Source organism: Macaca thibetana, chromosome 12, assembly GCF_024542745.1.
Source record: "Macaca thibetana thibetana isolate TM-01 chromosome 12, ASM2454274v1, whole genome shotgun sequence".
NCBI lineage: Eukaryota > Metazoa > Chordata > Mammalia > Primates > Cercopithecidae > Macaca > Macaca thibetana.
Genome location: NC_065589.1, coordinates 11,088,191 through 11,116,050, shown reverse-complemented (window position 1 = coordinate 11,116,050; position 27,860 = coordinate 11,088,191). Strand labels below are relative to the sequence as shown.

General features: G+C 52.2%; 3 protein-coding genes across 4 annotated transcripts in view; 1 reads left to right on the top strand and 2 right to left on the bottom strand.

The window, feature by feature from the left end:
• The window catches only part of NCL (nucleolin), a 405,499-nt gene that overhangs the window by 61,794 nt on the left and 315,845 nt on the right, over positions 1-27,860 (bottom strand). The window lies entirely within an intron of this gene.
• On the top strand, positions 673-3,159 carry LOC126932401 (40S ribosomal protein S27-like). Of its 2 annotated transcripts, none has more exons than XM_050751201.1 (2): positions 673-766; positions 2,794-3,159. In XM_050751201.1, exons 1-2 carry the CDS (start codon positions 761-763, stop codon positions 3,103-3,105), a joined length of 318 nt encoding a protein of 105 aa, XP_050607158.1. In that variant the 5' UTR covers positions 673-760; the 3' UTR covers positions 3,106-3,159. The 2 variants fall into 2 exon arrangements, with proteins under 2 accessions (XP_050607158.1, XP_050607159.1); XM_050751202.1 differs by having other exon boundaries at positions 746-763.
• On the bottom strand, positions 9,832-16,941 carry NMUR1 (neuromedin U receptor 1). Its single transcript, XM_050751205.1, has 3 exons — positions 16,811-16,941; positions 14,562-15,456; positions 9,832-11,860 (listed from the first exon to the last, which is right to left on the bottom strand). The coding sequence occupies exons 1-3, from the start codon at positions 16,811-16,813 to the stop codon at positions 11,478-11,480; spliced, it is 1,281 nt and encodes a 426-aa protein (XP_050607162.1). The 5' UTR covers positions 16,814-16,941; the 3' UTR covers positions 9,832-11,477.

The window sequence follows — 27,860 nt, the reverse complement described above, 5'->3', positions numbered from 1 at the left end:
CACCACGCGTGACGAATGCGGGCACGACGCCTGCGGAGAGCCCGGAGAAAGCCGCGGGCGCGGACACGCTAGGGACGCCCTCTCAGCCGTTGCCCAACATCCAAGACCCGCCGGGAAGACGGCCACGTAGAGCGACGGCGCCCTGGCGACTCCGCCTCGCCCAATCAGAGCCCGCACCACCCCTGAACCAATCCTGAGCCGCGACCCTGGGAGGGGCGGGCGGTACGGGAGCCTGGGGGCGGAGTCTCGAGGCGGGGTGGAAGGGGATGCACGTGCTGCGCCTGCGCGTGGGGCGGACTGTTTGCTGCGGTCTAACGCAGGTGGTAGTGGTTTGGGTTCGTTGGTCCCGATGCGCGCGGTGTCCATGGTCTTCGCGCCAGGTTGGCGCGGGAGAAGGCCGAGGCACCCCAGAGTTCGAGGAGTTGGTGACGGTCACGCAGTCCGTCGCTCCTCTGGCGGTGGGGCAGTCGGAAAGTGAATAGCAGTCTTTCAAGCGACCGGTCCGTGAGGGAGCGTGTGCCGGGATGGGTTCCCAGCGCTCGGGGCCGTTAAACAGTTCAAGCCGCGTCCTGCCCAGTGAGGGCTGTGTTAGCGTCCTCTCCGGTTCCAGCCGGGAAGGAGGCACTGAGACGACAGCTGAGGGTCACTCCGTTAAGGCTGTCGCTGCTGTAGGGGCCCTCGCCCCGCTGCGTGTTCGTGCCACCCAGCGTACTGAGTGCTTTTTCAAAATTTTATGGACGTCTCAAAACACGTGTGACAGATGGTAGTAAGTTTCATTTTTCATTTAAAGAAGTTAAGACCCGGTAGTTAAGGTGTAATTCTCAATCACTTAATACTCTCTCCTAGTTTCTTTGAGTTGGACTATCATGAACATGTGCTCTCACAAGGCCCCATGGCCATTAACACCAGTAGCCCCAGTAGGAGGATCAAGCTCCTAGGAGCTAGCCCCACGTTGGAACTTGAACAATGACACTTTGGGGATATTGTGTGTGTTTGGGGGATAGGGAAGGGCGATCTTGAATAAGGGGCCCTGGCCTTATCCTAGCTTCAGAAAAACCCAAATAGGGAAAGAATGAGAATAGAAAAAATCTGCCTACCTGTTTTAGATTTGGTACCTCGCTAAACTCTTGTTACCTAGCTTACTTTATGAGATTAGCCCAAATACTTTAAGAAAATATTATATATATCTGATCGAGAACAACTGAAGAAAAGGCAAAAGCCCATTTCATTTATGAGCAGAGGCAAGGTTCAAATAAAGTATTAGCAAATTGAGTCACCGCACCCTGCCAGGAAGTATTATTAAAATCAATAACAAGGACAGGATAAGACACAAGCAAAATCCATAAATGTGCCAAAATATGGCACCTTGGCGGTTGAGAAAACCACAGAAGAAAGGTCTCTGTGATCTGCTCCTGCCTTTCTCCCATAAACCAGAGTCATAAAAGAATTCACTGGCCTACCTCATGTGAAGTAGGTCGTAAGACCCTCATTCCAGAGGAGTCTTGCCGCATACCTGGGGCGGAGAAAGAACCTGAACAAATGGGCCATGCCGCAGTCTCCTCCCACCCGTATGTATGACCATTAGATGATGCTCCTTTTGTCCAATCATGTTTCTGCACAACTATCTACTTCTTTCATCAGACTTAGCATAAAGATACAGTTTTCTTTAGGTCATCGGGTCTTCGTTTCTGAAGGTTCCTATGTCACATAAGACTTTAAATTTGTTATGCCTTTCTCTCAATAATCTTGTTATAGGGGTGTCAGTCATAACCCTTAAGATGGGTGAGGAAAATATTTTTTCCCCTACCAATGAAATGGTGATAAATTTGACCACGTTACAATGTACAACTTGCAGGAGTTTTCTACAGACCAATTTAAAATACAACAAATTAGAAATATTTGTAACATATACAACACAAATTTAATATTGTAATATGAATGAAATACGAATCAAGAAAAAAAATGACTGAAGGATATGAAAAGCCATTTTCAGGAGAAATTTCAGTGGCAAAGATATGAAGACATGCTCAACTATACAACTATTAGGGAAATGCAACTTAATAAGATACTATATTTTATCTGTCAGAGTGACAGAAATTACAAGTGTTTTGGGATTGTGGAGAAACTGGTGAAACGGCAAATTGTTACAAACACTTGGAGAGAAGTTTGGCAGTTTTAGTAAAGGTAAAAATAGTCATTCCTTCCTTTAGCAAATCCACTTGCATGTATCTAACCTAGAGAGCGTTCAGACTGCTGGAGAGACATATACATGAATCTTCATTGCAAACTTTGGGGGTTTTTGTTGTTGTTTGAGACAAGATCTTGCTCTCACCCAGGGTGGAGTGCAGTGGTGCTGTCATGGCTCACTGCAGCCTTGACCTCCCAGGCTCAAGCAATCCTCCCGCCTCAGCCTCCCGAGTAGCTGGGACCACAGGCATGCACTGGTCAATTTTGGGTTTTTTTTTTTGGGGGGGGTGGTGTTTCTGTAGATAGAGATGGACTTTTGCCATGTTGCCCAGCCTGGTGTTGAACTCCTAGGGTCAAGCGATCCTCCTGCTTGAAGCGAGATCTCATTTCTACCAAAAAAAAAAAAAAATTAGCTGGGTGTGGTGGTGTGTGCCAGTAGTCCCAGCTACACAGGAGGCTGAGACAGGAGGATCACTTGAGTCCACCAGGAGTTTGAGGCTACAGTGATCCCACGACCGTGCTCCAACCTAGGTGACAAAGTGAGACCCTGTCTCTAAAAAACAAAAATAAAAAGTGTCTTTTAATTGTTGGTTTGTTTTGAATTAGGATTTTAAAATATCTACACATTGCTTTCCGGTGGTGATGAACTACCCACACGAGAACATGCCTCTCACAAAGGATCTCCTTCATCCCTCCCCAGAAGAGGAGAAGAGGAAACACAAGAAGAAACGCCTGGTGCAGAGTCCCAGTTCCTACTTCATGGATGTGAAATGCCCAGGATGCTGTAAAATCACCACGGTCCTTAGCCGTGCACAAACGGTAGTTTTGTGTGTTGGCTGCTCCACTGTCCTCTGCCAGCCTACAGGAGGAAAAGCAAGGCTTACAGAAGGATGTTCCTTTAGGAGGAAGCAGCACTAAAAGCACTCTGAATCAAGATGAGTGGGAAACCATCTCAATAAACACATTTTGGATTAAAAAAAAAAAATATATATATATATATACACACACACACATTACATTTAGTTGATATGTCTCTTTTTAAAAAAAAAAAAATGAGATGGAGTCTCCCTCTGTCACCAGGCTGTGCAGTAGCACAATCTTGGCTCACTTCGACCTCCTAGACTCAAGTAGTCCTCCCACCTCAGCCTCCCAAGTAGCTGGGGCACCACCACACCTGGCTAATTTATTTTTTATTTTTTGTAGAGAAGAGATTGCCTTCTGTTGCCCAGGCTGGTCTTGAACTCCTGGGCCCAAGTGATGCTCCCACCTTAGCCTCCCAAAGTGCTGGGATTACAGGCATGAGCCACCATGCCCGGCCAATAAATCTTTTAAAAATCTGTAAGAGAGAACCTCGCCTTTAAAATTGCCTTTTATTTGTTGAAGAAACTGTTAGTTGTCCTATAGAATTGTCTCTAATCCGGACTTGGTTGACACCTTGTGGTTTTTTCCCATATTCCTTCGTCAGTGTTTTTGTAAACTAGAAGCTTGGTTAGATTCAAGTTCAGCTGTTCTGCAAGAATTCTTTTTGGTGCTGTGTACTTCTATAATGTCCCTCTAGGGGGCACTTAACCGCTGCAGATCTGGTTCCACAGTCAGTGGTGTGAAAATTGATCAGACCATTTGAGTGTTGCCAGCTTGATCCATCCAGGAGAACCATCAGCCTTCCAATGGATGGTTTTAGGCAGTGTTTTTGTTTTTGTTTTTGTATTTTTGAGATGGAGTTTCCCTCTTGTTGCCCAGGCTGGAGTGCAATGGCACTATCTCGGCCCACTGTAACCTCCGCCTCCCAGGTTCAAGCGATTCTCCTGCTTCAGCCTCCTGAGTAACTGGAATTACAGGCACCTGCCACCACGCCCAGCTAATTTTTTGTATTTTTAGTAGAGATGGGATTTCACCATGTTGGCCAGGCTGGTCTTGAACTCCTGACCCCAGGTGATCCACCTGCCTTGGCCTCCCAAAGTGCTGGGATTACAGGCATGAGCCACCATGCCCGGCCAGCAATGTTGTTTTACAAAGCAAATAATTGGGGATAATCTGTTACTCATTAATTTTTTTTTTTTTTCTTTTTTGAGACCGAGTCTTGCTCTGTCACCCAGGCTGGAGTGCAGTGGCACAATCTCAGCTTACTGCAACCTCTGCCTCCTGGATTCCAGTGATTCACCTGTCTCAGCCTCCCAACTAGTTGGGATTACAGGCGCGTGCCACCACACCCAGCTAATTTTTGTATTTTTAGTAGAGACAGGGTTTGCAATGTCAGCCAGGCTGGTCTCGAACTCCTGACCTCAGGCAATCCACCTGCCTTGGCCTCCCAAAGTGCTGGGATTATAGGCATAAGCCACTGCGCCCAGCCTACTCATTAAATTGAAGGGGGGTAATATGCAGGAAAATGATGGAATCAAATTGCCAGAATGTTAACAGCAGTTAATTTGGGTGTTGAGAATAGAAGCAATTTTTGTTTTTGGTTGTTTTATTGTACTTTTTTCAAATTTCTTAAAATGCAAATAAAAGAAATCCTGCCCAAACACATCTAAAGGAGATGAGATAAACAGGGAGAAAGACTCGAGGGAAGGTTCCAAATCCAAGTTCCAGGAAGGGTAGCCAGGGAAGTCCACACGCCACAGTGATGACAGTGGACCTCAGTTGCTTTGCTTTTGTGTGTGCCTGTCCAATGTTCATTCTGCCTCCTGACATCCCTCATGCCCTTTAGGCTCTCCCCCTCCTCCCCGGGATTCCATTTTGGTGGAACTGCTCCCCTGGCCAAAGCTCAGGGGCCAGTCAGACCTTTCTCCCCAGGACTTTATGAGCCTTGGGCGCATCACCTCCTCCTGGAAGCCTTCCCTCGGCTGGGGCAGGTGCCTCTCTTCAATGCCTGAGTTCCAGCTGTCAAAACACTTATATGCCAGCATGTTTATCTGCCCTCTCCTTCACCCCGCCTCAGCCTTGAACAGTGCCTGGCACATGGCTGGTGCTCAATAAATGTTGGATGAATGATGCCCATATTGCTTAGAGCTGAAGAAGGGGCTTGAATATTAGATTCAAAGATTGCAGAAACTCTTGTAGATGTTCCATAGGATGTGGCTGCAGCTTCCAGGTTCTCCAGTCTAATTCCAGCCCATGGCCTCCTCTTATTGACCAGGGCACATTACTTACCCAAGTTCCGCCTTCCCTGAGTCCCCACCATCCCGCACCTCGGCATCAGGCCTTTGATCCTGCCCAGTCCCCAGTTTTCCTGCCCTGCCTTATGCAGAAACTTGAATGTTAGGTTGGGGTATTGCCTTGAAGAGGCCACAGAAAGAACATTTACTTTAGAGAGTCACCACCATCCTCAGACTACACCTTGTAGACTTAGAAACCTGGACACCATTTGGAATGATGTTGCAGACTGTCAGTGTTTGCCTCTGAGTCTCTTATTTGTGTGCAGGCAGATTGTACGTTCTTTCTTTAGTAATGTCAGTACCTCTCAGTCCAGTCTGACTTTGGCCTAAGGTCATTCTGACATGTAAGGATGATTAGCAGCAGAACCAGGAGTCACAGCTGGGCATCCCGACCCCAGAGTCCTTGCTCACCACCTCCACACTCCACTTTACTCACTCAGTGTGTTAGTGGAAGCACACTGGGGTTCTTTTTGTGCTGAAGAAGTTTAGACCGTTAGAAAAATGTAAGTATGAGCCAGGCACAGTGGCTCTTGCCTGTAATCCCAGCACTTTGGGAGGCCAAGGCAGGAGGATCATTTGAGCCCAGGAGTTCAAGACCAGCCTGGGCAACATAGTGAGACCCTGTCTCTGTAAAATAAGATAAAATAAAAGTGTACGTATGTTTCTAGGGTCAAATTCTGAAATCTGTCCTCATTTTTCCTGCCAGGAGGAGGAGGGGGATGAGAATAATTATGGAATATTACAGACCGTAGTTTGCAGTTTAAAAGAAATCAATAATATTTGCTAATCTTAGAGACTGTAAAGATAACTGCTAGTAGAACAAACAGAACGTGTAACCTTCAAGCCAGTGGATAGATCTGTTAAGGTTCTTGGTTGCAAATGACTCCAGCCAACTTCAGCAGAAAAAGAATTTATTCAAAGGCTCTCAGTAGCTCAAATATCAACAGGAAGGCAGGAAAACCTGGCTGGGAAAAAGGGCAGAAACCAAGACAGACTGGGCAGGATACTGCTGTCAGTGCTGCTGCCCCTGGACATGCCTGCCCCTCTTGTTGTGCGTCTTAGTGTCACTTGCTCCAGATAAAGGTCCCATGCTGGGTCACCCAGCTGGCTTGGTCCATCATGTACCAATAGATGTCAGCAGTGGAGAGTGTCCAGAACTCTTTCACCCCTGTAAGTGGGAGACTGGGCTTGGTCTTCCATCGAGTCACACAGTGAGAGATTCCCCCCAGTAAGAAAGGAGTTCAAATGCTAGGGTGTGCCCCCTCTCCCCTACAAGGCAACTCCTCTCTACAAGGAAATTTGGTATATGTGCTGCTGAAGCGAGCACGCTACAAGGAAATTTGGAACAAGAACCTGATGGATCCATTGGAAGACAAAAATAGGGAAAAGGGGAGACTTGGAGAAGCGTACAAAAATGAGATAGGCTCCCAGATGCCAGGAATGATCTGGAAATGCCATCTGGTAATGAAGAGAACAGACATGCAGCGCTGCACACTTTACCTTTGCTGAGTAGATACCTAACAGAAGGAAGGGTAGGCATATGTGGCTTTATTTGTTGATGAGACTAATCTTGGACTTTCCATTTTCAAGGAAATTAAGCCTTTTCTGAGACGGGAAGAATTATTCCAGTATACTCACCCTCAGGATCGCTGGCAGAGTAGGGTAGATATAACTGATGGTGGGGTCAGAAAAGAGGTGAAGCTCAGGAGGCTGATGGATTGGGAGAAAGCAGTGTAGAACCTGGAAGTCTAGATGAGGTTAAAGAATACATATGGCCGGATGCAGGCTCGTGCCTGTAATCCCAGTACTTTAAGAGGCCAAGGGTGGGTGGATTGCTTGAGCCCAGGAGTTTCAAACCAGCCTGGGCAACATGGCGAGACGATGTATCTACAACACAAGAGAAAACAATCAGTCAGGCATGGTGATGTGTATCTGCGGTCCTACTTGAGAGGCTGAGGTAGGAGGATTGCTTGAGGCCAGGAGGTTGATGCTGCAGTGAGTCATGTTTGTGCCACTGCACTCCTGTCTGGGTGACAAAGCAAGACCCTATCTCACACAAAAATGAAAGAATAAATATGTCACAGGAACAGAGAGCAGGATGGAGGCAGTAGCGGTCAAGAGCTCACACTTTCTGAAATGGGAAAGCTCCTGGAGGCGCTAGGAGTGAGGATGTGACCAAGGGGCTAGGAGACTGCGGTGGGGCCTCCAGAGCTGCAGGAGCCACCAGCTGGCACCCAGGGCAGCAGTGGGGTCACCCATGGACTCTGACATCCCCCGGGAAAGCAGCGGGGCTGGAGAAGAGGAGAAGTAGAAAGGGCCTAAACGCCGCAGGAGGAGGAGGGATGTGACCGCAGTCCGAAGGGGAGGTGACTCGAGCCCCAGATGAGCTAGACACTTTGAGAAGCATGGAGGCCTCCTGGCCTGGGAGTAGCACTGGGGTCCCAGGAGAAGGCAGCTGCAGCGTGACCGGTGGGGAAGAGCAAGCAGCACATCCTAAGAGGGCTGCAGGGGGTGCCGCTTCCGGCTGTCGCTGTTGCCAGGTACTTGACAGGCAGGGACCAGTGCCTTCGCCAGGTCTTGCTTCTGCCTGTTCCATTGCCACCCCTGTTTCTCAAGGGCTGAGTTCAGAGCTGCTCTTCCCGTTTTCCATGGGAACCAGCGACTGACAAACAGGACTTGTTGCTGATGTGCTGTGGAGACATACACGGTGTTCACAAAGAGGCACCCCTCTTTTTTTTTTTTTTTGAGACAGGGCCTCACTCCAATTTGCCCAGGCTGGAGTACAGTGGCACAGTTTTGGCTTACTGCAGCTTCGACCTCCTGGGCTCAGGTGATTTTCCCACCTCAGCCTCGCAAGTAGCTGGGACCACAGGTGTGTGCCACCACACCTGGCTACTTTTTTTTTTTTGTATTGTAGAGACAGGGGTTTCACCATGTTGCCTAGACTGGTCTCGAACTCCTGAGCTCAAGTGATCCACCTGCCTCACCTTCCCAAAGAGCTGGGATTACAGGCGTGAGCCACCACGCCCAGCCCAGAGGGGCACCCTTCTAACAACCCCACTGCCCACCCGCCCTGCTGCCTGCACGTGGAGGCCCTTCATAGTGCTGTCCAGGGGGCCTCGAGCATGAGGCGCCTCTGACTGTGGCTGAAGCAGGCCTCTGGGAATCCAGAACTGGTCTTGGGAAACAACTTGAGGGTCCAGCCTGCAGTTTGGGATCCAGCATCTCCCCTCCCACCCCAAGGCTACTTCCCTGGAGCTCAAGGGCGCCGCTTAGGTGCTCACGGCTCTGCACAGCTTTTCACAGGCTCCTTTCTCCGCAGAATCCCCCTGTCCCTGCAGTCACTCCCCTCCCCTGTCCCCCACCCTCCCCCAAGGCCCACTTCTTAGGACCTGTCCCCACTCAGGGCTTGACTGTGTGCATTCAGTTAGGGCAGGCTCAGGGCCCGCTGAGGAAACCACCTCCCTCAACCAGCCTCCCCTCAGCTCCCTCATCTACTCTCTGGCCTCCACGAAGTCCCCACTTCTCCCATTGTCTCCCATTGTCCTCAGTGTCCCCCACTTCCCACCCCCAGCTTGTGTTGCTCTCTGGGAGCCCCTGTGCTTCTCCCAGAACTTGTCCACTGGGCAGGACTGGCAGGCAGGACGGCTCTTCCTCCCCCAAGCCAGGGATTTAGTAGGCAGGGAGTAGGCAGGGGGCATCCAGGCCTTCCTGGCCAGCATCTGGGAATTCACCCAGATGGTTTGTGCGAGTCCCACTCCCCTGGGGCTGGCCAAGGCCTATCAGAGTGGAGCCCACCAGTCAAATGAGTGCAAGCATGAGCTTGGATAGAACATCCACTGGACAAAAGGCCAGATACAAAATTGTGTATGTGTACTGTGTATATAAAATAAAACAACCACATGAAACATCATTAGGAGGAAACATGCCACTGTTACTGCTTCAGAGTAAAGTTATGGGTGGTTTTAATTTTTTCTTTCCTTTAGATTTAATCCTCTTTTTACAAAAATTGTGGCAAAATACACATAACGTAAAATGTACCATCTTAACCATTTCAGTGTATAGTTCAGTATTGATAAGTATTTTCACATTGTTGCACAACTGATCTCCATAACTTTTTCATTTTGCAAAACTGAAACTCTGCACCCATTAAACAACTCATCGGCCGGGTGCGGTGGCTCAAGCCTGTAATCCCAGCACTTTGGGAGGCCGAGACGGGCGGATCACAAGGTCAGGAGATCGAGACCATCCTGGCTAACACAGTGAAACCCCGTCTCTACTAAAAATACAAAAAAACTAGCCGGGCGAGGTGGCGGGTGCCTGTAGTCCCAGCTACTGGGGAGGCTGAGGCAGGAGAATGGCGTAAACCCGGGAGGCGGAGCTTGCAGTGAGCTGAGATCCGGCCACTGCACTCCAGCCTGGGCGACAGAGCGAGACTCCGTCTCAAAAAAAAAAAAAAAAAAAAAAAAAAAAAAAAAAAAAAAAAAAACTCATCACTTCCCCTTCCCCCCAGCCCCTGGCAAGGGAGGTTTTACATTTTTAAAAATGTTTTCATGTTTGCTTATTTGCACTTTCCAAATTTTCTATGATGAGCATTTATTATTTTTATAAATGAATTTTTAAAACTAAACATTATCTGCAACCCTGTACCACGTCTTCCACTTTCTCGGCAGGGAGCACGAGCAAGGGGCATGAGCTAGGAAGCTGTCTGCAGGGAGAACCCAGACAGATAGACCCCAGGTCATCCTCCAGCTCCCAGCCATGGAAGCCAGGGCTTCTCTCAGGAGAACAAGACTCAGGGACTGCAGCAGGACAAGCTTCCTCCATGAACTGAGTCCTGGCTGAGCACTGACTTGGCCTGCAGGGATTCAGGATGGGTCTCAGTTTCAAGGATTACTTGTCCCTATCCCTCCCCTGTCCCTCTTCTCACTGCATTGAGTTCGGCAGAACCCTCCACAGGGTCGCTCCTTGCCCTTGGTTGGCCATGTCTCTTGCTCTGAGACCCACTGGCCAGCCAAGTCCAATACTCTGCTCACTGGACCCCCAAGCCAGTCTGCACGTACGTGAGGACGGAGGTGGGCTGTGGTGGTGGGGTCAGCATCCATGCCGGCTCTGCCCTACTTGTGCTGGGAGAGGTTGGGGAGGGCATGTGGAGGTCAGGGAGGAAGTAAGGCTTGGGGTTGATAAAGATGCAGATAATAATTTCCGCCCTATCAATCTGAGGGTATTGTTGGTTTCATTACAAGCGGTGCCTTACACACACAGAGAAAGAAAACCACAGCTAAAGTGCCAAAGCACGACACTGTGGAAAGCCAGCGCCTCTTTCATTTTTCTGGCAAGGAACTGAGGCCTAGAAAGGTGGACTGATTGGCCGGGCGCAGTGGCTCATGCCTGTAATCCCAGGACTTTGGGAGGCCGAGGTGGGCGGATCACCTGAAGTCAAGAGTTTGAGACCAGCCTGGCCAACATGGTAAAACCCTGTCTCTACTAAAAATTAAAAAAAAAAATTAGCTGGGAGTGCTGGGGCTTGCCTGTAGTCCCAGCTACTCGGGAGGCTGAGGCAGGAGAATCGCTTGAACCCGGGAGGCGGAGGTTGCAGTGAGCCAAAATCGCACCACTGCACTCTAGCCTGGGTGACAGAGTGAGACTCCATCTCAAAAAAAAAGAAAGGTAGGCTGATATGCTTGATGGCACATGACAAGGTGGCGACAGCAGGGCTGAGACTGGAACCAGGTCCCCTGGATCCCTGGGCCCCTGCCAGAACCTGAACAGGAACTGGGAAGGACAGCAAGGACCCTGTGGGACCATTTCAGAAACTGGCAGGGAGTCCCCAGAGAGAGGACTGCTGAGCTCCAACTAACTGTGATATTTCTGCAGGGGAAGGACTTGAACTGGGGGAGTGGCAGTGGAGGGATAAGAAGCGCACGGTGTGGCATCTGGTCAGTGTGAGTCCTCAGCAATCAGGGATCCTTCCTCCTGCTATTTCCCTTGGAGGGAAACTGAGGTGCTGGTCAGAGTTTCTAGGCTGAACTAGGGACAGTACGTGAAGGCATCCCTGCAGAGGAAGGCAGATATGTCTCCCCAGCTCCAGGTGACCCTCTGGCCTCTCCAGGTGAAGCCACTTTGAGGCTCCACTCAGGATAAATCAGTCTCTTGCTGCCCCTCTGGGCCATCGTCCCCAGCCAGGGGGTGGACCCTGCTGCCTGGGGAGCCTACGTCACACAGGGTGCTGCCTGTGGTCACCCTGCTGAGGCTGTGGGAGCTGTGGCGGGGTCTGAGGCGGTGGCAGTGGGCCCCAAGGCACAGGGCCTCCTGGAAGGTCTCTCGGAAGCGGCTGGACATGAGGCTGTAGAGCACGGGGTTGGCCGCCGAGCCGAGGTAGAAGAAGATGCCGGAGATGACATGCACATGCTGAAAGGCCAGGTGCAGGCCGTCTGTCCACTGTGACACGATGCTCCACATGACGCGGTCGGTGTGGAACGGGGCCCAGCAGATGCCAAACACCACAACCAGGACAACTGCAGGGACAGACAAGGGAGGCAGAGTGTCCACCGGAGCCCCTCAGCTGCCTTCCCAGACTTCAGTTTGGGTCACCCATTCTCACATCCTCTCCTATCCCACAGGCCACCCTCACCTATCACCCAGGTGGAAGTTTCTGGAAATTTGCCTGTTCTGGCCATGCCTCTCAGAGAGGCTGCCTTCACCACAGTCACTGACTATAGGCAGTGGGGCATGTCCCTGCCTCTGGCCACAGCTGACTGGACCAGGCATGGACACCTGAGCCTAGCCGGCCCAATCAGATTCTCACCCTGAAGTATGAAATTGGGTGAGCTACTGGGGTGCTACAGGCTGTGGGGCTAGGGCCACTCTGGATGCCCACTTGGGGACCGTGCTTGCTGATGCATAAGTACAGAAAAGAAGAAGAATGGGTGCTCAGAGAGCAGCAGACCGGAGGTCATGGGACCAGGGAGAGTGAGACACATGAGACACACACATGCATGCACACACAGACACACACGCATGCATGCACACACATATGCACACACAGACACACACATGCACACACATACACACTGCCTGCCTTGGCCCCTGGCCTTTTCAACTCCAGCCCCCAGCTCCCCAAGGCCCATCTGAATGTCTCGCCCTGCACTAACCTGCCCCCCTCTTACTTGCCAGGCCCTTGCCCACCCCCTCCCTAACAAAAGGTAGGACCGTTTGGCCAAACCTTCACTCTTTCTCCCCAAATCCCTGCTGCCTGTTCTTACCCAACTATGCCCTTCCTTGGGTTTCTGCCACAGGGCCAGCTATGATTTTTGTTTCTTGTTTCTTGGGTTTGCTGCTGCAACTCACTAGCTTTCCTGGGCAGTGTCTTCCCCATCATACCCTAGCATGGTTTTCCTCATAATTCCAGATTTCAAAAAGGACGTTGCTCACAACCTCCCTGGCACCTGGCCTGGTGCACAGAGGGCCACTGGACAGTGGACAAGGGAGGGAGGGAAGGAAGAGAGAAGGCCAGCAAGCAGGAAGCCCACCTTCCAGGAGTGAGCCATCCAAGCTGAGCACCTACTGCAGACTCTGCCCACGCATGTTTTCAGGGAGGGGACGGGGTAGCAGGCAGGAGGCAGGGCGGCAGCGGGCAGCCGGTGCTGAGCGCGGTTCCACAGTGCAGAGCTGGGAGGCATGCACACAGCTCTGGGGTCAGCCCCACCTCAGGAGCGGCACAGAGACTGGGCTCTGGGACGGTGCCTGAGGGGCGAGAGGAGCGAGTCACTCTGGGGATGGGGCGGCCCCCAGTTAGCTGGCTCTGTCCAAAGTCTCCGTGGCCCTCTGCTGACCTGGCTCACCCCACTGGCCTGATTCAGGCTCTGCTGAGGTGGGGCTGAGCTGGGATGTAGGTAGGTGGATGGGGCGGGTCTTTGATCGGCTTAGCATCGGTCTGTCTTGCTTCCCCAGGGCCACAGCTTTTGAAAAAGAGCCAGGTCCAGGCCACAGAGATCCAGAGCCTCATCCCAGTACATTGGCCTCCCCTAATCTGCACATCTCCAGCCTGATCCCCTGTGCCTTGAGCCTGGCCTTTACAGACTCGCCTCGGGCTGGGGCTCCTTAGATAAATGGTCACTCCTGTGGTTCCCAGGGAACGGCAGACATGGCATGGGGGAAATTCGACACCTGGCCTCTCCAACACCCTCCTCCCCTTCTTTGGGGGACTTTGCTCCCCCAGATCCCACTATGTAGTTCCACTGGGGGCTGTGCACCTTGGCATCCTGCCACTCTGGCGCAGGAGGTGGGGCATGACCTAGGCCCCACCCATCAGAATCCTTCTTGGGACTTTTCACTCATCTCTAAGGGAAGAGGGCAGTTCCTCAGGAAAGACGACGACGTGCCGGTGGCCATGCCTCGCAGGCTGCTGCCGAGAAGAACAAGGCCAAGACACGTTAATAACCAAGAAGAGCCAGGCGCAATGGCTTATGCCTGTAATCCCAGCACTTTGGGAGGCTGAGGTGGAAGGATCACTTGAGCCCAGGAGTTCAAGACCCGCTTTGGCAACATAGCGAGACCCTGTCTCTACAAAAATGAAAAAAATAGCTGGGCATGGTGGCACATGCCTGTAGCCCCAGCTACTTAGGCTGAGTGAGGTAGGAGGATCGCTTGAGCCTGGGAGGTTGAGGCTGCAGTGAGCCGTGGTCACACCACTGTACTGCCTGGGTGACAGAGCAAGACCCTGTCTCAAAAAAAAAAAAAAAAAAAAAAAGACGACGACGATGAGAGACCTGAGACCTGGAGGGTCCAGATCCCATTTTCTGTCATCCTGGAGCCCAATCACATGCCCTGCCCTTTCTATGTTTTGGTTCCAGAGTCAGGGCCCCAAGCTTAGCAGGGTCCTGGGCTTGGTTTAATGCTGTATTGTTGCTGTCTTACTCATTTTTGAAAAAGGGACCTTGAATTTTCATTTTGCACTGGACTCCATAAATTACACAGTCAGTCTTACATTTAGCCATTAATAGGTATTTTTGGTGTAAGATTCTAGTGGGGTAATCTAAAAGAGTACACAAGAGTGCAACTCAGACACATGCACACATGTACACACGCACACGCACACACACACACGAGACTAGAGGAGTTCCTCGCCCCCTGTAAACCCAGACACTCAGCCCCTTCTCCCAGACCCCAGGAGCCCCAGTACCTGGCTCAGCCCCTCTTCCCAGCCGTGACACTTACACAGCATCTTGGTCACTTGTCTCCGGCCCCGATCGCGCCGCAGGAGCCTGCAGGTGTCTCTGGACATGGCTGCTGCAGAGCCCCTGCCCTTAGCCTCCTGCATGAGCAGTAGCCTCTCCCGCCGCAGTCGCAGCCCAATGAGCAGGTAGAGCACGCTGATGACAGCCATGGGCAGGCAGAAGAAGAGCAGCGCAGTGATCTGCACCGCCAGGTTGTAGAGGGCCCGTGGGCGGACCAGCGTGCAAAGATCTGAGTCTGGCACTGGGCCCCGGCAGGGCACATACAGCTGCTGGATGCCGTGCAGGCTGGTGTTGGGCAGGGAGCAGAGGATGGCAAGACCCCAGACAGCCCCAAGCACTCGGCGCACGTGGGCCTGTGTCACCATGGACCTGGCCTGGAGCGGGTGCACCACGGCCACATAGCGTTCCACGCTCAGGGCAGTGACGTTGAGCACTGAGGCCAGGCAGACCATCTCGAACAGCAGTGTGCGGAAATAGCAGCCACCAGCGCCCAGCAGGAAGGGGTAGTTGTGCCACATCTCATAGAGCTCCAGGGGCAGGCCCACCAGCAGCACCAGCAGGTCTGACACGGCCAGGCTGAAGAGGTAGTAGTTGGTGGGCGTGCGCATGGCCTTGTGGCGCAGGATGACCAGACAGGTCAGCCCATTGCCCACAGCGCCCACCGTGAAGATCAGCAGGTACGTTGCACAGATGGGCATGAACAGCTGTGTCTGCCGGGGCCCCAGGTACTTGAATCTCAGTGCCTCATCGGTCAGGTTCAAGTCCTCAGGGTCAAAGTGCCCCCTGGCCGCACTGCCATTGCAAGCCATGGGGCTCCTTGCATCCCCTGGGTACAGGTCTCCAGGGAGGACAGAGCAATTGAGGCAAGGAGGAGTCTGTGGAACAGAGGGGAGAAATGCCCAGAAAGGTCATTCAGGGAATGCTGGCTCTGTCTTAACTCATCAAGCCAAAGGTGACATTAGCACTAAGATGACCATTATTTTAGGCACCACTGAGAGAAAAAACTCTTCCATCCACAAGTCAGAGATGTGAAAATAAGCTTGGTGCGGTGGCTCACACCTGTAATCCCAATACTTTGGGAGGTCAAGGCGGGTGGATCACTTGAGGTCAGGAGTTCAAGACCAGCCTGGCCAATATGGTGAAACCCCACCTCTACTAACAATACAAAAATTAGCCGGGTGTGGTAGCACACGCCTGTAATTCTACTTGGGAGGCTGAGGTGGGAGAATCGTTTGAACCCAGGAGACAGAGGTTGCAGTGAGCCAAGATCGTGCCGCTGGACTCCAGCCTGGGCAACAGAGAAATACCCTGTCTCAAAACTAACAAACAAACAAAAAGTAAAAATCTACATTAAAAAAAAAAACACGTGGGGTTTTGATTTTAAATTTCAGGATCTATTGGAACTTTTGAATAAATGACAGATCTTGGGTGTCTCCCCTTTCAAGCAATGATGCTAGATGAGGCACTCGTTTGGGCATCTGTAAAATGGGCACAATGCCTGGTATTGCAGGGTCTTCAAGAGCAAGCGCTCTAGAAGCAACTGCCTGGATTCGAACCCAGCATCCCCAGTTCCAGGCTGTGTGACGTTCAGCGAGGTAACCTCTCTGAGGCTGTTTCTCTATTAGGAGGATCCAGGGAGTTTAATCCATGAAAGATATTAACACAGGGCCTGCCTGGCATACGGAAGGGCACGGGGATCACCCCCTTGCTCCGGGGACCCAGTCACTATGAGGGTCAAGTGAGGGAGTGTCAAGGCTAAACACTACAAATTAAACTTGACCCACAAGTTGATTCTTTTTTCTGTTTTCTGTCACCTGAACTGTTCAGTCTCCATATTTGACGCCCTTGGCACTGCCAGTTCTGGGGTTCCCTCTCCTCTATTGAGCCCCACACCGTTCCTCCCGCCCGTCCTCACCCCTGCCGCACAGTAGCGCGAGAGCCTCGGGGACCAGTTGAGAACGCGCAGGCGCCAGCCTGGGTTCAAGGGAGGCACCCTGGTCCTCGAGGGAGGCGCCCCGGTCCTCGAGGAAGGGTCGCAAGCCCGCAGCCCCGTGGCGCCCCTGGCCGGAAGACACAAATGACCCGAGAAGTTGCGAGGCTCCCCAGTGGCGGGGGCGGGGGTCGCCCCGACGGAGTCCTCGGACTCTTCCCGCTCTAGGACGACCCTGCCCGCACCGAGCCCCGGCCCAGCCGCCGCGCCCTAGCCCACGCCGGCGCCTGCGCACCTACCATCGGCCTGCGGCCCGCGAGACCCCGGCGTCCACCCTCTGAGCGACTGACACAGACGCGACGCGGGAGCCGGTGGACTGGACTGGCTGACGGCTGTCCCAGCCCCACTACGCCCCGCCTGTCCGACCTGGAACGCCGCCAGGGGGCAGTGCAGTCCCTGCAGCCCGGGCGGCGCCCCCTCCCGCACCGGCGAAGTACGCGGCTGTCGCAGGCGACGTCTTCACAAGCAGCGTTATCTCGCGAACCCATTTTACAGATGAGAAAACCGAGCCTTAGAGAGCTGCAGAGGAGGAGCCCGAGAGACCTGGGGCTCACATGCGGTTCCCGCTCTCTAGCGTGCTGAGTTTAGCATAACCCTGTGTCACAGTGTCCCTGCAGCCTCCAGCTCCTCCTGCCCCACATTCAGACCCACCTCCAAGGACAGGGACGGCCCACTAGCCCCTTGAAGTCGACATGCGCCGGTGGGGTTCATCCTCCCAGGCTCTAGCCCTCTTCTTCTGTCCAGGGCCCACGATTGCGGCTTCCGCAGCCCCTCCCACCCGCCGCTCCCTTCGGGGCCTCCAGGCCCTAAGTCCAGGGGCTCGGCCCTGCGGGACTGGGCAGGAGCCCCCATTCTCCTCCCAGTCCATCCTCCCACAGCCACCAATGACCATCACGCCTCAAAACCCTTCCTTGGGGCGCCCCGCTGCCTTCTGAAAAAGAGCACACCCAAGTCTAGCCTGGTGGTGGACCCCCCCACTCCTCACCTGCCTCCCTGGGCCACCCTCTCCTCACCATGGTCCTCAGCCCCAAATACTGTCCCCCTTATCCATTCAAATGTTCTTCTGCCCCCATCACTGTACAAAGGGTTGGGGTATAACAAGGATGGAGGGAATTTAGGGAAGGCTAAGGATGCCCAGCCACAGCCTCCTGCTCCCCCACACTGCACATGCAAATCCCAGTGCCTCACCTGCCCCCACTCCATAGTCCTGCAGTCAGCTCCTTAGCTGGAAGCTGTTTCATCAGGAACTTCTAGGGACCCTAGAAACGACGGATCACGCAGACTAAAATGCTGGTTCCGGGGCCTTTGCCCAGAGTTTGGTCTCCTTAGTCTGGGCAAGGCCCAGAAATCCTCATGTCTGACCAACGCTCTCTGGAGAGCCCATACCCAGGAATCACACTTTGAGGAGTGCCAGGAGAGGCTACAAAGCCGCAGGACCCCGAGAGCCACTGTGAGCTCCCAAGCTCTGTGCCTCAGTTCCCCTTCCTGTAGAATGCGCTAACCACCATCGCCACTATTGTGAGGATGACATGAGACACTGAGCGTTAAGATTCAGCACAGAGGCTGGCACGTGGCCAGCAATCAAGAAATGTGGGGTAGGATTGTCATCATTTAGTGGTGGGAGGCTCCTTCTTCCCCCAGCTTTCCTGCACCCTTCTCCTCCCCACTGCCGCCCAATTCCATAAGTCACTGTCTGGGCTTGGGGATGGGAGTTAGGCCCTCAAGGCGCCAGCACCAGGCCGGCCTTCCCACGAACTCCACATGTAAACAGAGTCCCAGGCAGGGGACGGTTGTGGGAAGTGCAGGGGCACATGGTCCCCAGGGCCTTGGGAGAAAGGATTCTGTGGTACCCTGAGAATTAACTATTCAGACCCGGATGAGCTAGTCCAGGAGAAATTCTCAATAACGGGTCTGCCAACACAAGAGACGGGCAAGGAGGGATGACATCACTCAGCAACAGAGCCCACTGTGGCATCACAGGCTGCTCATAGCAAGTGATGAGCATTTGGACCCCAGCCTTTCACTGGAACACACACACGCACACACACGCACATGCATGTACACACACATGCATGCACACATCACTCTGCACATACCACCGCGCACACACATACACACATACCACTCTGCACACACTCTGAGCAGTCCGAAAGTCCCTGTGGACCCTTTGGTGCACACAGCCCTGGAGGGGATGGGGAAGGACCCACCCAGCCTTGCAGAGGCAGAGTGACTCTTGCCAGTCAGAAATTTCCTACAGCAGGCTGCATCATTCGCACAGCACTAGCAGCCATCAAACGCTAAAGAGCAGCCCCCAAAAAGGAGAGGCTCAGTGGCCACAATGGCTGTGGCCCTCACTTCTGCCACTGTGCAGAGGGCCCTAGGGGTCCTGGCCTCTGGGCCTGAGCTCAAGGCCACCACGGTAGTGTCCCATCAGAAATGTATGACATCCTGCTGCTCCTGCTCCGTCCTGAGGTGGCGTCCCCCGATTTTCTGGGTGTACACATCCATCTTCTAAGCTTGGCTGGTGGGCGTCTGCCCAGATGAGGGGGTCAAGGACCCAAATCTACACAACAGCAAATGCACTTGGGGGGGCCACCAGGACCTCCAGGAGCTGCTGAGATATCACCCAGGTCCCAGGCATGTGCAGGACTCATGGGGCCAGAGGCATGTGAGTAGCTCCGTATCCCCTCCTCACCCTGCTGATTCCCTGAGAGCCAAGAGGGGCTGCTTAAACCCAGACCAGGTTTAAACCAGAACCTTCTCAGCCTTGGGGTGACCAGCAGCTCCTGGCAAGCCCATGGTTCCCGTAGAAACGCCCCACACCCATCCCACTTTACTTCCTACAGAGGGGAGGCAGGGAGGATGAGATGAGCTTGGGGACACTATAGCTCTGGACGCAAGGGAGGCACTGTTCTGCAGCCTGGGCAGTGGGGACCACCCAGGACCCCCCATCACTGGGCGTCATCGGGCAAACATGGAGAACCAGAACAGTAAATATCCGAAGCAAGGGAGAGTCACTGTACCCATCTGGGCACCTCCCAAGGTCAGAGAACTCCCCACCCAGCTCTGCTCTGTGGGGTCAGCCTGGCCATGGCCAGGAGAGAGAGGAGGAAGGTCTGGGCCCCTCAGGTGATGGGGCTCCCAACTTGGGGGCTGGGATTGCACCTCAGGGAGCCACGTGGCTTGTGTGCGATCATCCACCCATGCTCCCTGAGCCACCAGCCCTAGTCTGCTCATAGAAACTGGTGGGAGAGATGGTCAAGCCAGGCAGGGAACACAGTGAGTACAGGCTTTGGAGGCTGTGAGGCCAGAGTGAGAATCCATGTTCTGCCAGTGTGGCCTCAGATAAGCCACTTTGCACTTCAGGCCTCAGCTTCCTTGCCTGTAAAACACAAAAATAGCCCCTGTCCTTCAGGGATACCATGAAGATTAAGAGGGATAATGTGGGTTTAAGCACTCAGTGCAGGGTTGAAGAGCCTGGAATTCTCTGGAAGACACTAGAAAGCTGCTGGGAGGCAGGGCTGGGGTGGGAGCTGTCCTTAGCAGGGTTTGGAAGAGCAAGGTCCCCAGCACCCCGGGCAGGAGAGCTGAGTCCCAGTGGAAAGGAACATACAGGCTTGCAGGGAGTCCGGCCACAGTGCAGGCAGCCGGGGCCCTGCAGCCAGGTGGGGACCAGCAGTGGAGGGGACCTCAGGGGAGTGTCGCCCCTGCCTCTCTTGCTCCTCGAGGGGACCACTGGGGATTGTCTAGTCCCTTGCCCCCTGAGGGCTGTGAGACCTGTTCCTGAGCTCTCCCAGAGACAGCCAGCCCGCAGGCTTCAGGAAGGGTGCTGGGCACAGGGCACCAGCCACCTCCTCCCAGGGGCTCAGCCTGTGTACCAGGCCCCAACGTCCGCTTGTGGCCAAAGGGAGGACATGTTCAAGTCACACAGTGAGAAGGCCAGAAAAAGCCTGGGTCTCTCATGTCTAGGGCCTGTGTGTCCCTCATGCCATCCTGGACTGGGGCCAGATCTTACTGTGAGCCCACAGGGTGCTCGTGGCACCTACTCCTCCAAGCAATAAAGGCCACCCTCAAGTCCACCAGCCTTCCCAGCTAACAAACCACACTTGGGTGTGTTACAGAAGCTCCTCTTGGGGTCTTCCCATTTATAAATGCTCATATCATAGTCACGATCAGAGGGAGGTTTAAGAACAAAAGTTTCTCCCCCAGCAACAGCTGACCGGCATCAGGACTCAGGAACTTGTTAGTCTGCAGCAGTTTGCGCTAATTTAGTAGTTTTGTCTTCTTTTCCCTTTTAACTTTTTTTTTTTTTTTTTTCCTCAGATGGAATTTCACTCTTGTTGCCCAGGCTGGAGTGCAATGGTACAATCTCAGCTCACTGCAACCTCCACCTCTCCAGTTTAAGCAATTCTCCTGCCTCAACCTCCCAAGTAGTTGAGATTACAGGTGCATGCCACCACACCCGGCTAATTTTGTATTTTTGGTAGAGACGTGGTTTCACTATGTTGGTCAGGCTGGTTTTGAACTCCTGACCTCAGGTCATGCATCCACCTTGGCCTCCCAAAGTGCTGGGATTACAGGTGTGAACCACCACGCCCGGTCCTGACCTTTTTAACCTTTTATATTAGCATTATTTCAGACCTACAGGAAAGTTGAAAGAATAGTACAAAGGAATCCTATATTTTGGGGGGGAGTATGAGAGTCAGTTGCAGACATAATGCGCCTTTACCACTAAATGTTTCTGTTTTGGTTGAGTTTCGAAGTGTTCTATGAATACCATTAGTTCCTCCTGTCCACTAGGCAGTGGCCTACCAGGCAGTGGGTGTTAAGGCGGCAGTCCGCCTGGCGGGAGTAATAGTTTATCACCGACAATGATTAGAATCACCGGCACATCGTGATACTAAAAAGCAGGCCACTTTTAGTCAATTCAATTACTCTTTTCCAAACCTTCTCCATTATTGCCTGTTCCCAAGGCAGGCTGCTGCCACAGCCAATAGATACTAAAGCAGTAAATATTCAGAGTGCGAGGAAGGTCAGCATTACAAAGGGAATAACACTAAATTGGGGGAAATAATATCAAAGAACCGGAAAGTGGAAATGAAATGACAGTGGTGCATGCATACGGAATGTGTCTTTCTAGGGTTGGGGTGTTCTTAGGAATAAAGACTGAATCAGGAGGTAAGTAAACAGTGCTGGGCGTATCAACAGCAACTGTTGGACACAGGGAAAGGGGACCAAAGGCAGGTGCACTGAGGGTGTGTGATGGAGGAGCGGGCACCAGCACGGGCACGGTTGGCCTAAAGCTAAGAGAAGGCCAGGTATGTGAAGACTGAAAGACAGGGTGCCAGAAGATGTTCCTGTTGAATGGTTTTTTGTTGTTGTTGTTGTTTTGTTTTTTGAGAGAGGGTCTTGGTCTGTCACCCAGGCTGGAGTGCAGTGGTGCGATCTCGGCTCACTGCAGCCTCAACCTGCCTGGCTCAATCAATCCTCCCACCTCAGCTTCTCAAGTAGTTGTAACTGCAGGCACGTGCCATCATGCCTGGCTAATTTTTGTATTTCTTTTTTTTTTTCTGAGACGGAGTCTCACTAGCTCAGGCTGGAGTGCAGTGGCTCGATCTTGGCTCACTACAAGTTCCGCCTCCCGGGTTCACGCCATTCTCCTGCCTCAGCTTCCAGAGTAGCTGGAACTACAGGCGCCTGCCACCACGCCCGGCTACTTTTTTGTATTTTTAGTAGAGACAGGGTTTCACTGTGTTAGGATGGTCTCGATCTCCTGACCTCGTGATCCACCTGCTTCTTCCTCCCAAAGTGCTGGGATTACAGGCGTGAGCCACCGTGCCTAGCCTAATTTTTGTATTTCTTGTAGAGATGGGGTTTCACTATGTTGTCCAGGCTGGTCTCGAACTCCTGGCCTTAAGTGATCCACCCATCTCGGCCTCCCAAAGTGCTGGGATTACAGGTGTGAGCTACTGCAACAGGTAAGGATCTTGGTTTTCAAAAATCAGAGCTGGCTCTGGCTGATTTAGCCCGGATTTCCTGAAGAACATCCGGCAGCTCACAGAATTAACAAGGCTAGAGGGGCAGGGAGACGGTGGGGCTGCAGCTAGAAGGGTTGGCAGTGTGACCCTGCAGCCCGTGGACACTAGCCCCAGGCTGGGACCATGTCCCCGCCTTTTGAAGCACTTGCCCTGGACTCCCTGCCCCAGGGTGAGAGACAGGATGCCACAAAATCAGGTTCTGCTGCTGCACTCTTGCTGCATGGGTGGGGTGAGCATGGGTCTTGTAGCCTTCTGGAGGGGAGGAGGGCAGATTACCCACCCAGTGGGTCATCCACAGCCCCTGGCAGACAGCCCAGGTGCCAAGCAGCCCGAACAAACCACAGATGACCCTGCCACTCAGGGATTTAAGCCCTTGTCAAAGGCACCCTCGTCAAAGGCACAGCTAGCGTGGGCACAATGCAGTCACAAGGCATTGTGAGACCCAGGGTTGGGGGACAGCTTGTCCCAGCAGGCTCACAAGGTTAGCAAAACCATTTTGCAAAAAGATGCCCGGGAGAATATGTGTCTGCGAAGAAGATAAGAAAATCCAGATTTTAAAACTCTGAAGGGCCGATTCACATGCCTATTTGGGGAACCATATCTGGGAACTGGAAGTTCAAACACTTCTTTCTCTATTTTGACTCACAAAACTCACAACGGCAGATTCTACACAGCCTGTTCTGAAGTAGGAAATTTCAGCTACCCCTCCCAGCTACCCTGAGACAGAGTTTATGTCAAATTGGCTTTAAACACAAAGAAGTAACAAGTCTTTAATGTTAAGTAACACACCCAAGTTCTCACAGCTCACAAGTGTTGGAGCTGGGAATTTTTTTTTTTTTTTTAACTGAGATGGAGTCTCGCTCTGTCACCCAGGCTGGAGCACAGTGGTGTGATCTCAGCTCACTGCAGCCTCTGCCTCCCAGGCTCAAGCAATCCTCTCACTTCAGCCTCCCAAGTAGCTGGGACCACAGGCCCACGCCACCATACCCGGCTAATTTTTTGTATTTTTGGTGGAGATGGGGTGTCACCATGTTGCCCAGGCTGGTCTCTGGGATTTGCATTGAAATGTATCTGGGTACAAAGCTTTCTGCCTTTTACCTACAGCTCTGACTCTGGTGCATGTGCATATTTATCACTCTCAGAAAGCAGGATTTTTGTAGACTTGTCTGGCCTCATTCCCCTCTGAAGTTCATGTCCCCTTTCTCTCACTGGGTTATGTTTGCTCCAAAAACTGCTCTGCCTGGATGCTGTTTTTTTTTTTTTTTTTTTTTTTTTTTGAGACGGAGTCTCACTCTGTCGCCCAGGCTGGAGTTCAGTGGCACCATCTCGGCTCACTGCAAGCTCCGCCTCCCGGGTTCATGCCATTCTCCTGCCTCAGCCTCCCGAGTAGCTGGGACTACAGGCGCCCGCCACCTCACCCGGCTAGTTTTTTGTATTTTTTAGTAGAGACGGGGTTTCACCGTGTTAGCCAGGATGGTCTCGATCTCCTGACCTCGTGATCCGCCCGTCTCGGCCTCCCAAAGTGCTGGGATTACAGGCTTGAGCCACCGCGCCCGGCCTGGATGCTGTTCTTAACTGCTCCTGAACGGCTTGTGGGCAGCACTTTCCATGGACCAGCCTGGGACCTCCCATGGCCAGCCTGGCGCCTCCCATGGGCTAGCCTGGCACCTTCCATGGGCTAGTCTGGCACCTCCCATGGCCAGCCTGGCACCTCCCATGGGCCAGCCTGGTACCTCCCATGGGTCAGCCTGGCACCTTCCATGGACTAGCCTGGCACCTCCCATGAGCCAGCCTGGGACCTCCCATGAGCTAGCCTGGGACCTCCCATGGGCTAGCCTGGCACCTTCTGGCCCAGGGGCAGCTACTCTGGGGAGACCAGTCAATCCCCTTGAGTACCTTTCCCAAGGGATCTAGTGTTTGTAGTAAACTGGCTCTGCAACTTTTGGTAAAAATTCAAGTTCCCTGGTTAGAGCTTAGTGCCTTCCAAGAGGCTTCAATGTGTGGTTGCAGCTCGGAGAGGCTGTGAGATGCTCTCCAGGAACAGCAGTTGTTGTTGTTGTTATTTTCTCCTTTTTTCTGGTTTTAGAGAACTAATTTTGTTTTAAAGCGACAGCAGTTTTACTCCCCTTCATCCTTTAGGGGAGCATGCTGTTGGGGGAATGCTGCTTAGATTTTCTATGCCTCAGTTTCTCCATCTGAAAAGTGGGAGTGACAACAGTACCAACTTCATAAGGTTATTATGAAGATTAAATGAGTGCCCAGATGGCACTTAGTGGGCATTCGTAACAATTTTTCAAATAAATGGGAATAGGTCTCAGAGATTGCTACAAGGAAGTAATTCTCAATACGTTTCTTCCAAGGCAGCAAGTGAAAATACCCTCGAGGTTTCTCTCTTTAGCCCCTGGGAAGGGTGGGTAGAGAGTGAGGCTGCAGGACAAGGAGGCCACAGACCGAGCCCAGGCTCCATCAGCCACAGAGGCTGGGCTGTCCTTGTCTTCCCTTGGCAGGGGTCTTGCTAGGATCCTGCCTTCCGGCAACTCATAATTCCCAAGAAATGCTCAAGTGTGTTTGTGTAGAGTCGCCATAAACAAGGAGGGAAGAGTGGGCTCCATTAACAGGCCTTTATTAGGGCTGACCAGCTCTCGGCAGGCCTGCACGGAGCCCCAGCTGCAGGAAAGGGTCCCAAATTGTTGCAGGGCCCTGAAGGACCCCAGGAAGATTCTGTCCCCTCCACCCTGCTCCAGGCCCTGCTCTTTCCCTGAGCAGACATCACTTCCGAGCAGGGAAGGGCTCTGCTTTCAGGCAAAGCCTCCTTGCAGTGAGGGAGGGCTGCTGGGGCAAGAGTCAGCACTGGGACAGGGCAGGCCTGTGACCTGGGGGTGCATTCTTTCCACTGCACCCCAAGAAGAAGCATGCAGTGTCCACCCACACTATAATGAAGACATTTTCTCCTCTGGAGAGTTACTACTTTCCCTTTGGAAATTAATAGGTGGGTTGTGGGGAGGGAGGTACTTGAAGGTTATGTCAATATCCCATTTTTCTTTTCCTTTTTTTTTTTTTTTTAGACTGAGTTTCACTCTTGTTGCCCAAGCTGGAGTGGAATGGCGCGATCTCGGCTCACTGCAACCTCTGCCTCCCGGGTTCAAGTGACTCTCCTGACTCAGCCTCACAAGTAGCTGGGATTATAGGCATGCACCACCAAGCCCAGATAATTTTTTGTATTTTTAGTACAAACAGGGTTTCACCAAGTTAGCCAGGCCAGTCTTGAACTCCTGACCTCAAGTGATCCGTCCGCCTCAGCTTCCCAAAGTGCTGGGATTACAGGCGTGAGCCACCGCACCCGGCCTATATCCCATTTTTCTTTAAAGTTTAGCATCTGTTTATGTTTTGTTTGTTTGTTTGTTTTAGACAGGGTCTTGCTTTGTCACCCAGGTGCTGGAGTGCAGTGGTGCAATCATGGCTCACTGCAGCCCTGACTTCCCGAGCTCAGCTGATCCTCCCACCTCAGCCTCCTGGGTAGCTGAGACTATAGGCACACACCACCATGCCCACTAATTTTTCTATTTTTTCGTAGAGATGAGGTTTCACCATATTGCCCAGACTGGTCTCGAACTTCTGTGCCCAAGGGATCTACCCACCTTGGCCTCCCAGAATGCTGGGATTACATTCAGGAACCATCATGCTTGGCCTGTGTATGATTCTTGTATGCATAAATTATTACTATGATGGGCCGGGCACAGTGGCTCACACCTGTAATCCCAGCACTTTGGGAGGCTGAGGTGGGCGGATCACGAGGTCAGGAGATCGAGTCCATTCTGGTGAACACGGTGAAACCCCACCTCTACTAAAAAAACACAAAAAAAATTAGCCAGGCATGGTGTCGGGCACTTGTAGTCCCAGCTACTTGGGAGGGTGAGGCAGGAAAATGGTGTGAACCCGGGAGGCAGAGCTTGCAGTGAGCTGAGATCGCACCACTGCACTCCAGCCTGGGGGACAGAGAGAGACTCCATCTCAAAAAAAAAAAAAAATTATTACTATGTTGGCTGCCAAATAGTGATTCTAAACCCCATCATCCCTTCGTTTATGAGCTGACTTTGACTAGAAGGAGAAAATTCCTCTTATCACTTTTATTTATATCCATGTGGACCCATGATTTCTTATTCTATTCAAAGGATAAAAATTCATTATCATTGTTTGTGTTGATGTTCAAATTTGTCCCAGATTTGACCAGTGGGAGCCCCTTCAAGTTGGATCCTGTATCCTTTCGACGTGTCATTATGAATATTTTGTATTTTCTGGCACAAGACAATGTTCTAGGCTCATCTCCTATTTCTCTGGGCTATCCTGGAATAAGCCATTTTTCCAAGGAGTTCTGGTTCCTTTTAGTGGAGAATGATGGAAACCAAGATCGACCGGGCACGGTGACTCACGCCTGTAATCCCAGCACTTTGGGAGGCCAAGGTGAGCAGATTGCTTGAGCCCAGAAGTTCGAGACCAGCCTGGGCAACATGGCGAAACCCATCTCTACCCAAAATATGGAAACTAGCCAGGTGTGATCGTGCTTGCCTGTAGTCCAAGCTACCTGGGAATCTAACACGGAAGGATCACCTAAGCCCAGGAGGTCAAGGCTGTAGTGAGCTATGATTGTACCACTGCACACAAGTGTGGGGACAGAGCAAGACCCTGTCTCAATAAATAAATAGATAGATAGATAGATAAATAGATAGATAGATAGATAGATAGATAGATAAATAAAGGCCAGGTGTGGTGGCTCACACCTGTAATCCCAGCACTTTGGGAGGCTGAGGCAGGTGGATCACCTGAGATCAGGAGTTCAAGATCAGCCTGACCAACATGGTGAAACCCCGACTCTACTAAAAATACAAAATTAGCAGGGTGTGGTAGTGTTTGCCTGTAATCCCAGCTACTCAGGAGGCTGAGGCAGGAGAATCACTTGAACCCTGGGAGGCAGAGGTTGCAGTGAGCTGAGATCACGCCACTGCACTCCAGCCTGGGCAACAAGAGTGAAACTCTGCCTCAAAAAATATGTATATATAATAATAGTCATGAGATCTGGGTCAGATCTGGTGGTAATGAAATCAGTGCTCAAGATCTGTGTGCTGAGTGTGCTCATTACTGTTGGGGTGTTGCTGTTCCCAGGCCCTCTCAGTGGGCTGAGCTAGGGAATATATGTATGTATAAATATATAGATATATACACACATACTGTATGTACACACACATATATATTG

Bases quoted from the DNA above. Each gene is read 5' to 3' on its own strand.
- NMUR1 (XM_050751205.1), bottom strand. The intron at 11,861-14,561 runs GTAAGTGTCACG...CTGTCCCTGCAG, and splicing joins ACAAGTGACCAAGATGCTGT to TTGTCCTGGTTGTGGTGTTT.